At 34.5% G+C, this 15,245-nt stretch overlaps 2 protein-coding genes across 3 annotated transcripts in view; one reads left to right on the top strand and one right to left on the bottom strand.

Moving 5' to 3' along the window:
* The window catches only part of si:dkey-14o18.2, a 66,390-nt gene extending 55,255 nt beyond the window's left edge, over positions 1-11,135 (top strand). For both annotated transcript variants that reach the window (XM_087295428.1, XM_087295429.1), the window contains 4 exons: positions 890-1,493; positions 4,175-4,425; positions 7,057-7,236; positions 9,991-11,135. In XM_087295428.1, the coding sequence (XP_087151554.1) occupies positions 890-1,493; positions 4,175-4,425; positions 7,057-7,236; positions 9,991-10,200 (1,245 nt within the window). In that variant the 3' untranslated portion in view covers positions 10,201-11,135. The remainder of the gene's footprint in view (positions 1-889; positions 1,494-4,174; positions 4,426-7,056; positions 7,237-9,990) is intronic.
* si:rp71-15k1.1 overlaps positions 5,155-15,245 on the bottom strand; it is a 465,095-nt gene continuing 455,004 nt past the window's right edge. The window contains exon 16 of the transcript XR_015515749.1: positions 5,155-5,191. The gene's annotated coding sequence lies outside the window, so the exon portion shown is untranslated. The remainder of the gene's footprint in view (positions 5,192-15,245) is intronic.

Below are 15,245 nucleotides of genomic sequence, written 5' to 3'. Positions count from 1 at the left end.
TTATTTACTCATTTACTTATTTATTTTTTTTATTACTAATTGCTTAATTGTCTATTTATTTGTTTATTTTATTTAGTAATTTATTTATTTTATTTTATTTTTATTTTCATTATTAACCTATTTATTTTTTATTCATTAATTAATTCATTAATTCATTTATTCATTCATTTTTTTTCGGCTTAGTCCCTTTATTAATTTTATTTAATAATCGCCACAGCAAAATGAACCGCCAACTTATCCAGCACGTTTTTACGCAGCAGATGCCATTCCAGCCGCAACCCATCTCTGGGAAACATCCACACACACTCATTCACACACACACTTATACACTACGGACAATTTAGCCTACCCAATTCACCTGTACCACATGTCTTTGGACTGTGGGGGAAATTGGAGTACCACGCGAATGCAGAGAGAACATGCAAACTCCACAAAGAAATGCCAACTGACCCAGCCGAGGCTCGAACCAGCGACCTTCTTGCTGTGAGGCGACAGCACTACCTACTGCGCCACTGCTATTTATTTATTTTATTCTATTTTTATTTATTTTTCATTAAATTTTTTACCTATAAGTAAATGAATTTTTTTTTAAAAGTTAATTACTTATTTAATTTTTTATTTTTATTTACTTTTTTATTTTTTATTTGTTATTTTATTTTATTTTATTTTATTTTATTTTATATTTTATTTTATTATTATTTAATTTATTTATATTATTTTATGTTATTTTATTATTTTATTTTATTTACTTATAATTATTTATTTTTATTTACTTATTTTTAAGTTTTTTATTTACTTATTTATTTAATATCTTTTTATTTATTTGCTTTTTTTTTTATGCTAAACTAAACAAACCATACTATTTGTTTACTGTCTTTGTTTTTTGTAGGCTAGAAATTCCTCCAGTTCCTATTCGAGTTCATTGCGAGACCTCCTGCAACGCAAAATCAACACACTGGAAGAACAGCTTCATCATCATTACGACAGTCACTACGGTCACTATGATCACCACGACCACGATTACCACCATACTGACCACCCCAGTAACCACCATGATGACAATCACGATAACCACGACAATCATCACGACGACCATCACTCCAACCGCCATCGTAACCACCATTACAGTTATCACTATGACCATCACGGCGACCACCATGATGATCACCACGACGATCATCATGACGACCACCATGACGATCACCATGACGATCACCACGACAATCATCACAACGGCCATGACAATCATCAAGACAGCCACCCTAACAACCACCATGATGATCATCATGATGATGGCCATTATAGCAATGGTCATCGTGACGATGGCCTTCATGGCAATGGCCACCATGATGATGGACACCATGGAAATGACGATGATGCCCACCATCCACCAACCTCTTTTAAGCCACCAGGGTCAAGATCTCCTGTCCGCGGAGCCATCAGTAAACTAGATGCAGTGCTGAGCAACATTCACCACAAACCTACTGAAGCAGGTGACGTGTCATGAAGAATAGCACAAAACTTAGCTGAATTAGTGATGAGCGTGATCAGTCTTTGAATTAATAAAATATTATTTAAGCATTAATATGAAAACTAATATATAACATTACTTTAAAAAATGAAATAAAGTGTGTTTGCTACAGTGTTTACAGTTTTTCTCAGTCGCTTTGGTGCATTTCTCACTACACTATTTACATTTGCACAACAGTTAATGCATTTCTCAAAACAATTAGTCATTTGTGCACATCCTAGTAGCAGTTTCTCATTCTTTTCAACAAATTGCGAATGCTTTTGGACATGCATTAATTGCTTTTAGACAACTCTCTGCTGTTTATAATATTATCATTTGCTTATGTCATGTCAGTCAAAATTAACTAAACTTGTAAATGCTGAACAGTCATTCCATATAAAACTAATAGTCTTCATTTTATTACTTGAGTCTTTACATACACAAATGTTGAACTAGTTGTCAAAATCTGTCAAACAAATTTTATAAAACAAATTTAAATATTTATTTTCCTGAAAATGTCTTTAAAATTGAACTATTTGATGAATGATTTACAGACCTGTGTATGTTGTAGGCTCAGTTCCAATGTGTACTGCAATATTGTTTACAGTTGTGCACTGCTCTACCTAAAGGGAGTTTATGTTTGTTGTAAATAAGGGTGTGTTTACAGTATTATTTTGCACAATGCTGGGAATAAATTAGGATTGCAAAGACCAAATGCAGTAAAAATGTGAAACATACATATTCAGTGTCTTGTACTCACTCAATGCAGTGATGTCTAACTTTACTGTAGTTTTCAAATGGCTGTGCAAATAGTATACAGTGCTGTCTTGAGCATTTTCAGGAAGTTTCACCAAAATCAGACTTTTTTTGCATTGGAAAAATGTAGAGAGTCATGATGAAAACATGACAAAGCCATTTGACCATCTTGTTCGTAAACAATGGTGTCAGGACTTTTCATTTTAATGGCACTGACACTTTGATTGACATGAATACTTGCTTTTGTGGAATGAACTATTCATTTTGAGCATGTGACCCGCTTTTGCAGGTTATCAGCTAGGTTTTTGCAATTTGTACTAATTGTTTTGAGAAATGCATTAACTGTTGTGCAGAAATGCACTAGTGTTAGGAGAAACGCACCAAAGCGACTGAGAAAAACTGCAATATAAAATCATAGAAACACTTTTTTTATTAAATAAGTAATTTTTTTACAAATTATTTATTTAAATTAATAAATTATTTATTCAATAATAAATAATTACAATTATAATAAATAATTCTAAACAAATAAGTATAACAAACAATACATTAATTATCAAAATAGAGGACATTTTTAGGAAAAAAAATATCCTTAAAGGAACACTACTTTTTTGCTCATCTTACAACTTTTATAGAGTTAAACATTATATATATATATATATATATATATATATATATATATATATATATATATATATATATATATATATATATTATTATTATTATTATTATTATTATTATTATTATTATTGTTATCATCATCATTCATTTTCTTTTTAGCTTAGTATTAATCAGCAGAATGAACCACTAACTTATGCAGCCTCTGTTTTACACAGCGCATGCCCTTCCAGCCGCAACCCAACACTGGGAAACACCCATACACACTCATTCACATAAATACCATATGGACAATTTAGTTTGTTTAATTCACCCGTAGCACATGTCTCTGGACTGTGGGGGAAACCGGAGCACCCGTAGGAAACCCATGCGGACACGGGGAGTACTTATTACAGTAAATAAATCAGTATCTCATGGGTGTTCATCATTTATTTACCCATTTGAAATGTATTATGTGACCTTGATCTCTGCTCCCACAACGTTGATGCTCAAATTTGAACTCTGCAGCTTTAACAATGTGAATTTTATTTACATTAAAAGTTTTAATCCCCATACTTTAGTAATACAATAATTTGCATGATCAAAACAGACAGGGTTGTTTCTAATGACTACAAATGTCTATAAAAGTCATTTTGTCAAACTTTTTAACATCAAATCAGAGCAGAGATCAAGATCCCTTAATGTTTTTCAGAAGTTGGAATGAATGGAAAACACCCATAAATACTACAGGCTACTGATATTTTGTCATACTATAGTCATATTAAAACTCTGAAGGGTTGTATGAGTTTGTGTGTGTGAGAGTGTATGGGTGTTTCCCAGTTTTGGAAGAGCATCCGCTGCGTAAAACAAAAGCCGGAATAGTTGGCAATTCATTCTGCTCTGGCAACCCCTGATGAATATGGGAGTAAGCCAAAAGAAAATGAATTAATGAATGAATGAATCATCCTTAACTTCTCTCAAAACCGTTTGACTTTTGTCAGTTGAACACAAAAGAAAATGTTTAGAAAAATAATTGAAATGGTAAGCATTTACTTTCATAATAAATGTTTTTCCTACTATGAATGTCAATCGATTACCAGCTTTCTTCAAAATGAATTTGACTTGAGGGTGGGTAAATAGTGATTGTTATTTTTAGGTGAATTTTCCTTTAAGTCCAAGCACTGCAAAATTTAGTTAAACAGTCTGCTTACAGTAGATCTGAGTCTTTTTTATTTTTAAAAGTAGCTTTTTGTGAAATGCAGAAGAGAAATAATATCCCATTTCACGCTTCCTCATTTCCACATCTCACAGGATCAAATAAGAAGCCCAAGAATCCTGACGCGTTTCAGATTGGCTTCCCGATGCGCACCAACTACATGTACGGGCGAATCAAGCGCACCCTTCTGAGCGAGATCTTCGCCCTTACCGTCTGTCTTTGGTTAAAAGGAGGCTCGGGTCCTGGCCTCGGAACCCCGTTCTCCTACTCTGTCCCTGGACAAGCCAACGAGCTCGTCCTCATTGAGTGGGGCAACAATCCCATGGAGCTGCTGGTAAACGACAAGGTAAAGAATCAGTGATTACATAATGAAAGATCTATGGCCTAGATTCAGTATACCGGGGTCGTATACAGTAGCTTAGAAGTGGATTTAATAGGATACAATGAAGCATGTCACAACACCAGACGAAATAACTGTGATATGTTAATTAATAGTGAAATGTTGGGTCTCTTCGTTAGGATAGGGTCAACAGATTTACTTACCCTGCTGATGCCCTTGTCCTGTCCTTGCAACAGTCTGCAAAGCCGTCTCTTCCTCTCGGCTTCCCAGCCAATTGCATCATCCTGTCTAATTAGTTAATGGCTTATCTGTGGCTGACGTGTGAATACATTCTACTGTTTTTTTTTTGTTTTTTTTTACTGAAATAAGACAGACCTCTTCTCTGATAGACTGTTTACATGCTGTCAGATAAAGTGGTGTTGAGATACTGAAGCCTATGGATGCTTACAACAAACACTAAATAGTAGAGTAGATGCAAGCAAAGTGTAAGCAATATATAACTTTTTTGCTGTTTTCATTTAGCAATTCATATAACAAACAAACAAACACCAAACATCTGTCATACATACAGTATATGTCTGAAGGATTCAATTTCTGTATGTTTAGGAACACATAGACTCTGCATGCACAAAAAAAAATCTGTAGATTTTTAACCTGTCATTGAGTTTATTTTATTACTGTAAATGTGTGTAGATTTATATTTATTTTTTTAAATTAATTTTAGTAATATTATTGACTAATCTGAAAATATTTATATGCATTTATTTACAATCTAGTTTGTAAAGTACTATTTTCTTTCTTTTAGTAGATATATTATACAAGAGACATTCTTTGTTTACCAAATAATTGGATCTAATAAGATTTGAATAGTTAACATTTAATGAAAGTTACAAAGGTATTATTATTATTATTATTTTAGTTATGATACTCCTAAAATCGTTCAGCATAATTTTTTTTCTGAAAGTTTTACATAGAAATAGCAAAAATTGTCTGCAGATTCTGTCTGGCCCTAATTATGACCATTGTGTTGACTCATTCATTCAAGCAATTGACCAAAACAAAGTGATTAATGTAATGTTTATTTGTTAATGCATTAAGCTCTATTTTGACGATCCAGGCGCAAAGTCCAAAGCGCAGGGCGCAAAAGCATTAAGGGCGGGTCGGAATCCACTTTTGCTATTTTAACGACGGAAAAATCTGCTTTGCGCCGTAGCGCGCGGTTTAACAGGGTTGAGATCATTCTTGTAATGAGTTATAGGTGTGTTTTTAGAATAATCAGAGTCTCATCTACCATTCCCTTTAAGAGTCAGTTGCGTCGTGCCATGGCGCATTTGCTATTTACATGGCGGACTTTGTATATGGAAAAACTGAGCGCTTCACTAGCGAGAAAACAGTTAAACAGAGCATCTGCAGCGCGAGAATGAGAGATGAGCCTCCTCCTTATGTACTTTCACTTTCACTCTCGTGGATAGGGAAGCGTGTTGTATGAACAGACACCCATTAGCCTATAAATAATTAATTTTGTTTATTAAGCACAAATAATTGTTTCAAAACTATTTCTAAATTCAGTTCTAATTTCCAGCAAACAAACAAATGAACAATAAGTGTGGTCAAAAAACTGAGTTATATCCAAAATACACATGCTATGCTCCATATGATCTAAAACCTGACAGGTGGGCAAATCTAAGCTTATTTTTAATAAAACAAATATAAATATGCATATAATAAATACTACTAATGATAATAATAACATTATACAAAAGCAAATTGTTATGAATAAGCTGAAACTAGCAAGCAACAATTGCGTCGCGCCTTGCGCCGTATGTATAATAGGGCTCATTAGGTTGATCAGCTAATTAGTCTATAAACTGACATATACGAGCGATGCACTGATGAATCACAGCTTTAAAACACTCCAGTGTCCCTGTATCTGTAGTTACACTCAGTAAACAGTGTTGAGTTTGGTGATTTAAAGACCTTCATGGCCAATCAGTCATTTTTGTTGAGCACGTGAACAGTGGCAATTCAGTGTTGTTTAAGAATGTGCTCAATGTTGGTGCAGTAGTCTAGTGGTTAGCTTGCTGACATATGGTGCAGTAGCACGTCAGGGCATCATGAGTTCGAATCCTGGCTCGAGGACATTTCCCAACCCTATCCCCCGCTCTCTCTCTCCAACTTCGCTTCCTGTTTCCTTACTGTCCTATCTAATAAAGGCCAAAAATAAATCTTAAAAAATACCAGAATGTGCTCAATACCACTCAAATGTTTGTGGAAAATTGACATTTTTAAAATATCAGTACTGATTGGTACATAATTCCAGTATCGTGCAACCCTATATCCCTTCCAGTTTAAATGTTACTACCCTAAACATAAAAGCAAATTTGGATAAGGGGTGGTGCTAAAGAGAGTTAGAGACTCCATATTTGCAGTGGCTAATGTCCTCTATTTAAGTTCACAACATATCTGCAAGTGTTTCTGTGGGTTGCCATTCCTTGGTGCTTGGACCCTAATTAACTTTTAAAATATATGCAAAACAGATATTTTGACGCAAAGTGTGTATGACAAAATTCCATTGACTATGATTACCAAGCAGTGACTGTAATGTTTAAAGATGTACTGTTTTTTGCCCTCTTGCAGGCAGTCACTCTTCCTCTTTCTCTGACGGACGGGAAGTGGCACCATCTCTGTGTAACATGGTCCACACGTGATGGCATGTGGGAGGCTTATCAAGATGGTGTGAAAAGGGGCACTGGAGAGAATCTGTCGCCCTGGCATCCCATTAAACCAGGAGGAGTCTTCATTCTTGGCCAAGAGCAGGTATGGTCTTACTGAATCAAACTTAAAGCTTATACTTTTTAAGCATATATTCAATTCAATTCAATTCAATTCAGTTCAATTCAATTCAATTCAATTTAATTTAATTTAATTTAATTTAATTTAATTTAATTTAATTTAATTTAATTTAATTTAATTTAATTTAATTTAATTTAATTTAATTTAATTTAATTCAATTCAATGACTCTTTATTTCTGTAGAGCTTTTACAATGTAGATTGTGTCAAAGCAGCTTAACATACAGTCGGAGATTATAGTAAATTGAAACCGCTTTAGTGAACTTTTCAGACTTGAAGTTCAGTTTATTGTAGTTTAGATTTCATTGCTGAAAGTCCAAACACTTAAGAGCAAATTCATCGATGCACAGCTCCACAAGTCCCAATTCAAATAAGCCTGTGGCGACAGTGGCGAGGAACAAAACTTCACAAACTGACCAAAGTGAAGGAAAAAACCTCGAGAAAAAAACAGGCTCAGTATATTGTATATCATGCACAGCTCAGGTTAAAGAAAATCAACAATTTGGTTTATTTCCCAGTGCTGAGTTGTGGCTGGAAGAGCATCTGCTAGGTAACAAATATGCCAGAGTCCTTGGCGGTTCATTCCGCTGTGGTGACCCCTATGAATCACAGAATAAGCTGAAGAAAAATTAATGAATGAATGAATTTTTGGTTTAAGAGGATCATCAAGATTCTAAATAGACAACTCAGAATAATAAAATGTTGTTTACTTAATATTTTGACTAAATGTTCATTTCGTAAATGATGAAAAAAGTAAATCCAAATGATGGATTTAAAATAATAAGTTTGAATGAATTATTCAGAGACTTCATGATTCAGAGTTTTTGAACAAATCTTTTGAAAGATTGGTTCAAAGAAAAATTTACTTTTTGAGTCATTGTGCCAAACAAATAAAAAATAAGCATTGCCATTTTTTAGAGTTTGCACTGCCATTAAATTGATTATTCTATTGATGATTACACACCCTTATGTTTTTCCAACCCTCCTAATTTGTCTTTGAAAAACAAATGAACAGTATTTAGATGAAATCTGAGAGCGCACTCTTCTTCTATAGACAGCAATGGTCCCAACTCTACCAAAAACCATAGTTAAAACACCCTCTATACCAGGGGTGGCCAACCCTGTTCCTGGAGATCTACCTTCCTGAAGATTTCAGTTGCAACCAATATCAAACACACCTGCTAGTAATTATCAACTTCTGTTCAGGTCCTAATTAATTGGTTTGGGTGTGTTTGATCAGGGTGGGAGCTGAAATCTGCAGGAAGGTAGATCTCCTGGAGCAGGGTTGAGCACTCCTGCTCTATAGTGACATTAAAAAGAAACTGTTAAATAAATTCATGATTTTAGTTTTATGTAAGCACAAAATCCTTTTGTAGGTTGATAATATTCTGATTGAACCACTGAAGGTCTGTTTTTTTTTTTGTTTTTTTCTTGACTTTGAATGAACTGGAATCATTACTGTCTATGGTATATGAGGGAGCTCTCCAATTATATATAAAATATCTCAATTATTTTTTATTTTATTTTTATTTTTTACTGATCTAATCCCGATACCGATGCAGATCTGATACCAATCCTGTGCCATTTTAAAAAAAAAAACATAATACAGATTCTATAGTTCTGGTGAATAAATATATTTTCTTTAGTGAAAATAACAGACCTAATAACAGGCCTACTGTATGACAAACGGCACAATCTAACTAAAAACATGATGCTTCCTGTAAACTAGCCTATATTATTTGAGCATTCGTTATGACATTGATCTGTTGTGGTCCAGCTTACGTTTTCTTATTTTAATATTAAGAGGTTTTTTTAAAATCTGTAATAGGCTACCACTATTGACCCTAATCAAAACACAAACTAGTCTGTTAAAGAAATTAGTGCATTGAAGATCTGTCCAATGTATTATTGAGCCTTTTCTAGGCCTACTTTGTGTGTGAAGAGCAGGTAATAACCTAACCATCTCTACTCCAGTGCTGCAAATGCGATCTGCTGATCTATTAGACATAGCACAACATGATTTAGAAACAGCAATGGGCTCCTTGTTGCAGGCCAAAATGAACCCATTTGATGCAAAACTTAATGCATTTTTTCACTGATTACTTATATTAACAGGAACAAATAGTCTTGGAGAAAGTTTTTCGTGTTGTCACGCAGTTTGAATTGTGAATGAATGAAAAATGATTGACAGGCGCAGATGCAGGAAGCGCTGAATTGAAAATGAATTTAACCACTTGAATATTTAACTGTACTTTACAGTAAACTATAGCATGGCTTCAGAACATTTAGGATATAGTAGCCGACATGACAACTTTCTAGTGCCCTATAATAGGCTACCTTCATGGCTTTTGTTGGGTTATAAATTACACAGAATATAGCGCACATGCAAGATCAGATTTGGATCTGCACAAGCTGGCCAATACCCGATCCAGCTAAATATGCGGTATCGAACCAATATCCAATCCAAGTATCATAAACGGTGCATCCCTTATTTTTTCTAAAGATGAATAAATAATGAATTAAGATGAAAGGTATCAGCAATTTGTTAGAACATGAGACTGAGTAATTAATAACCGAATTGACATATTTCAGATAAACAAACCTTTTAATCTATGTTATTTGTTAGCATAGATATCAGTGTTCAGTCTTCAGACATAGCCAGATTAGCATCAGTTTGGAATAAGTCTGAGCGTTTGAATCATCAATCTTTTTGTATTCAGGACACTCTTGGTGGCCGTTTTGACGCAACGCAGTCTTTTGTGGGTGAGATGTCAGATCTGCAGCTGTGGTCTCGTGTTCTCACATCTACCGAGATCTACAACCAAGCGTCCTGCGCCAGCCACCTCACCGGAGACGTCATCACCTGGAGCGAGTCTATGGTGGAGCTCCATGGCGGAGTCACCAAGTATCCATTCGACCCTTGTCATTAAGGATCAAAAATATAAATCGCAAAAGTGGAAAATTATGAGTCCAAATGGAAAAGATGAACAGGAAGACACATAGGCTGTGAGCCTTTTACTAAGGACTTCATTAGCTCAAGTGTCTATAAATTGCAAACAGCATATCAATAAGCACTCAGGATGTCAACAGACTGGTTGAACTCCATGTTTTTGATAATTGCCGATAATGAAAGAACCTCAAAAAACTCTATAACAACTATTTATTACAGCTGTTCTATTAAAAGGAGGCGTGGAGTGTTTTTATATCTGTGTAAACATATGTTTTTCCTTTGGTTTATTAGTCCACTCTTTGTCACTCTAGTCAGCATGGGGCAGGAGTGAGTTTTAAAGGTTTACATTTACGCCAGAATTGATGTGATTTTTCTAAACAAAGTCTGTAATCACTATAAATGAGATGAGTCTCAATAATTAGAAACGGCCTAAGCCCCTCCTCCAAATGTTCAGTATTAATAACGGTCTGTCTTTTGGTCTTCGGTGTTAAAATGACTTATATGGCCAATCAGATCAAAGAGGGTGGAGCCCTTCATAGATGGCAAACAAATAATTTCAACACATCTCTTCAGTGTTTAAAGTCACAATGAAATAGAGGTTAAGCTTGTCCTTTTTCATGACATACATCGAGTTGAAATGGTCCTGAAATGAGAAAAAAATGTAGGATTTTGTCTTTTAGAAACAGATTCGATCAATGGAAGATGGGTGTTGCTAATATAATAAAAGAAGATTGATGAATGGATGAAGAAAGAGCAAAAATGAGACACGCCCTGCTAGCCTCGCCCTAAAGGCGTTCCATGTGACCAGAAGTGGAAAAAAAGTTGTTTCAAGATGGAGTGAAGATTTTGTATTTGATAAAAGATTATGAAGGCAAAAATTTTTTTACAAAATAATAAAGTACATAAAAACACTGTTTATAACAAGCATTACACTGTTAACAGTTTCTTGTAAAATCTACAGTAACTAACTGGCAGCAGTTTGCCAGAAAAATACTGTACTTTTACAGCACCATTTATCTTGCTGTAAATGTATTCACGGAAAATTGTATGTATATCCTTACAGTAAAATATACAGTAATTTTCACAATACAACTTTAAAATACAGCAACATACTGCATAACTGCCCTATGGTAAAACAGTTCAGGTAACACTTCATTTTGATGGTCCAGTTTAGTATTCGTAGACGGTCTGCTCAATATCTGCTGATACTGCTCCATCAACAGACATTTAACAAACTATAAGAAACTTTGCAAGTACATGTCAACTTACACTAACCTTAACCCCAACCTAACCATCTACAGTACTTATAATCTAATGAGAATTGGTTGGCATGTAGATGCAATGTAACTTAAATTCAACAAATGGACTATCAAAATAAAGTGTGACCACAGTTTATAATACAGTTAAATACTGTAATTTACAAAAACAGTGTACTAAAGTATATACATATACAAATAAGAAGAGTAAAGTTTGACTTTAATGGTCAATGTGTTTAGGGTAAGATGCAAGAACCTAAATATTTATTATTTGATCATTGTTTTAGCATAAAAAACTACTAATTTACCAACTTGAATATCAATTCATGCAAACTTTGGCATTTTGAATTAAATGATTTATTTATGAGATTCATGTAGTTCAAAACTGAATCAAGAACAAAATGTACATAAATGCACACGTTCTCTCTTATTTGTTCAAGACATTCCCGTTCAAGACATGGCTTCAACAGATGCTAGAAGCCATGGTCTTTAGCTTCCTTGTTAGAGCAACTATTGCTCATGCAAAGAATCGCCAGTTTGGTCCCAGCTAAGACCAGGTTGGGTGTAGTAGGATCGATCGGTCACACATGGGAGCTCATCCAGGATGGGGCTCTGGTTTAGGGAAGTGAGTGTTACGAAAGCCAGTTAGCAAAGTTCCATGTAAGTAAAGCTCACTCCTCTGAACTCAAAAGGTGCTTTAGCAACAGATGCTAGAAGCCAAGGTCTTTAGCCTCCTTGTTAGAGCAACTGACTCTCATTCAAATAATGGCCAGTTCAGTCCCAGCTCAGACCAGATTGGGTGCAGTAGGAAGGGGGGGCACGTGTGGGGGCTCATCCGGGATAGGACTCGGGTTTAGTGGGATAAGTGTTACAAAATAATAATAATAATAATACCTTTTATTTTTAGGCGCCTTTCAAAGCACTCAAGGACACCTTACAGCAGATTACAAGCACATCATAAAAATGCAAGCAGTAAAAATGACAATCAGCATAATTAAACCAGCAAATCATTAAAAGCTATCCTAAACAAAAACGTCTTTATCTGAGATTTAAAATTGGAAACAGAGTCCATCTGGCGAATGTGCAAAGGCAGGGAATTCCATAACTTCGGTGCTGTACAACTAAAAGCCCTGCCTCCAAATGACTTCATCTTAAAGTGTGGGACAGATAACAGTTCAGCAGAAGATGATCTCAGTGAGCGTGAAGGAGTGTACAAATGAAGAAGATCAGAAAGATAGTGATAGTGAGATAGTGAGAAAAGCCAGCTAGCGAAGTGCTATGCAGGTAAACCTCACTCCTCTAACCTCAAAAGGTGCTCTAGCGACTAATGCTAGAAGCTATGGTCTTTAGCCTACTTGTTAGAGAAACTGACTCCCATGCAAAGAATGGCTGGTTCGGTCCCAGCACAGACCAGTTTGGGTGCAGTAGGAACGGTGGGGGCTCATCCAGGATGGTACTGAGGTTTAGGGGAATGAGTGTAACGGAGGCCAGCTAGCGAAGTGCTATGCAGGTAAACCTCACTTCTCTGACCTCAAAAGGTGCTCTAGCGACAGATATTAGAGGCCATGGTCTTTAGATCCTTGTCTTTAGACTCCCATGCAGAGAATCACTGGTTTGGTCCCATTAATTTAGATCGACTGGGATGATCAAGTCTTTTTCTATGCAGCGCATCTGCCTCAATGATAATAAATTACAAGCAAAAATAAATAAATATATAAACAGTGCTTTATGGTTTTCTGTCGAATCTAACCAGAAATTCAACAATCAAATGTAAACTAACATGGTCTTCATTCTATGAATAATAATGAAAAAATATCTAATATCTAAAAATGTCTTTATCTTTTAATCTTTAATATGTAATCTAATACTGTGATGTAACTATTATACACACATTGCAGTATCAATGCTCAAATGATATATTGTTCATTTGTACATTTGTGTTATAAACTGAAGTTTGTGCATGCATCATGCTTTAGTGTAACCCTTAATTTTGCATTTCTGCATACGATGGATTTGTTTTGTACATTTGAGGATTTGAAATGTTGGGAAATAAATGTTATATTTATAATCAATGTAATCCTTATGGAGGTGGGCTGCTGTTATGAGTCTGTATACAGTACGCACACGCCAGAAAACTAGGACCTGAAAGAAAACAGTGAGGTGTCCATGGCAACATAGCTTAAAGGCGGATTAACGAGCTGAAGAGCGCTCTCATTTAGCCTCGATCTCTCCCTTTATTTTAGAACACATAAGGCTTGTCTTTGAGTTTAAACACAAGTACATGAAAATCAGTGTTGAATATGTAACTGAATCCAAATTATGTAAAAGGGTTTTTAATCCATGCATGTGTTTGTATGTTTTGTGAAAATCTAATTGGGAAACTGTGTTGTGTCGCATTATTGAATTATGAATTTACGGTAAAGTTTAGATACATTGCATTGTCATGATGGGAAAATTCTTTTAAAGTGCAGTTTTCTATGTTTACTGAGTTTTTAATGATTATTGTTGGTTGAGGATGTGATATAACCCAGCAAACAATTTTGTGTTTAATAAATGTCTAATAGACATCTAAACGTAGACAGCCCGGCTAAAACAAGGCTAAACTTGGGCTGCCAGTAAAAATCTAATAGACATCTTAAAATAGTCCAAGATTAGTCGTCAAATAGACAGATTAGACAGACTTTATATGTGTAGTCATTCATTTCTGTTGATTTGACGACTAGTCTAGTTTTGGCTTACTTTTAGATGTCTATTAGATTTTCACTGACAGGTTAAATTTAGCCTTGTTTTAGTCAAGACAACGATGTTTAGACATCTATTAGACATCTTTTAAAAACAAAAAATGCTTCCTGGGAAGTCTTTTATAGAGTATTTCTCATAACCAACAGGACATTTTGCAGATAGCTTGATTTTTTTTTTTTTAAGGTTTTCCTGCTTATTATAAAATTTAATCAGTCTAAAAATATTTTGTTTCATAGGACATGTGTTAGAATTCATACTTGAAGCAGTTTTTTATGCTTGTAATTATTATAATGAATTTAACCCAACATATAGAAGAATTTATTAGATTGTGTATTTTTTACTATTTAAAACCCATTTATCGATTCAACATTTTAACTAGATGGCCAAATGTACACACAGAGATAGCCTGATTTTTTTTAAATAATATATATATTATATATTTTTCTCTTCTTAACAAAGGACACTTTACATATTTGATAATTGTCCAACCTGACTAGTCAGATTTATGTATGCATGCGCATGTGTGTGTGTGTGTGTGAGTGAGTGAGTGTGTGTTCAAAATGGACTGCATAAACCAACTGTTAAAACAGCTTAATCTCGCCTTTGGTGTATATCTGTATTCAAATGCACTAATTAGTCTTCCTTTTTTTCTCTCTCGCATTGTATTCACATATATTTGATGTATATAGCATTTGTGTGTATATATTATATTTTTACTCATTATTAACAATATTTTTGGGCACGTCTTTAATGCCTGTAAGCCAAAATGTACAAGCTTAACTTGAGACGAGCATGTATTTAATTATTTGTAAATAAAGTAATTGTTTTCAACTAACAAAAGTGTTTTTTTGTTGTTGTTTTTTTGGACATCCGTTTAATAAAACGTCTTTCAAATAAAAAGTCTCTGGGACTATTTAAAAGATTTAGTAAAAGACACTGTAAAACAGGGTTTTGTAATTCTAAAAACAACTATTTCATAAATACATATTTGTATTTACAATAATGTTTCTTCATTTTGTAAATCTTA

The sequence above is a fragment of the Danio rerio genome, chromosome 19 (assembly GCF_052040795.2).
Source record: "Danio rerio strain M-AB ecotype USA chromosome 19, GRCz13ab, whole genome shotgun sequence".
Taxonomy (NCBI): domain Eukaryota; kingdom Metazoa; phylum Chordata; class Actinopteri; order Cypriniformes; family Danionidae; genus Danio; species Danio rerio.
The sequence above is the reverse complement of the archived record's forward strand: the minus strand, read 5'-3'. Positions and strand labels throughout refer to the sequence as shown.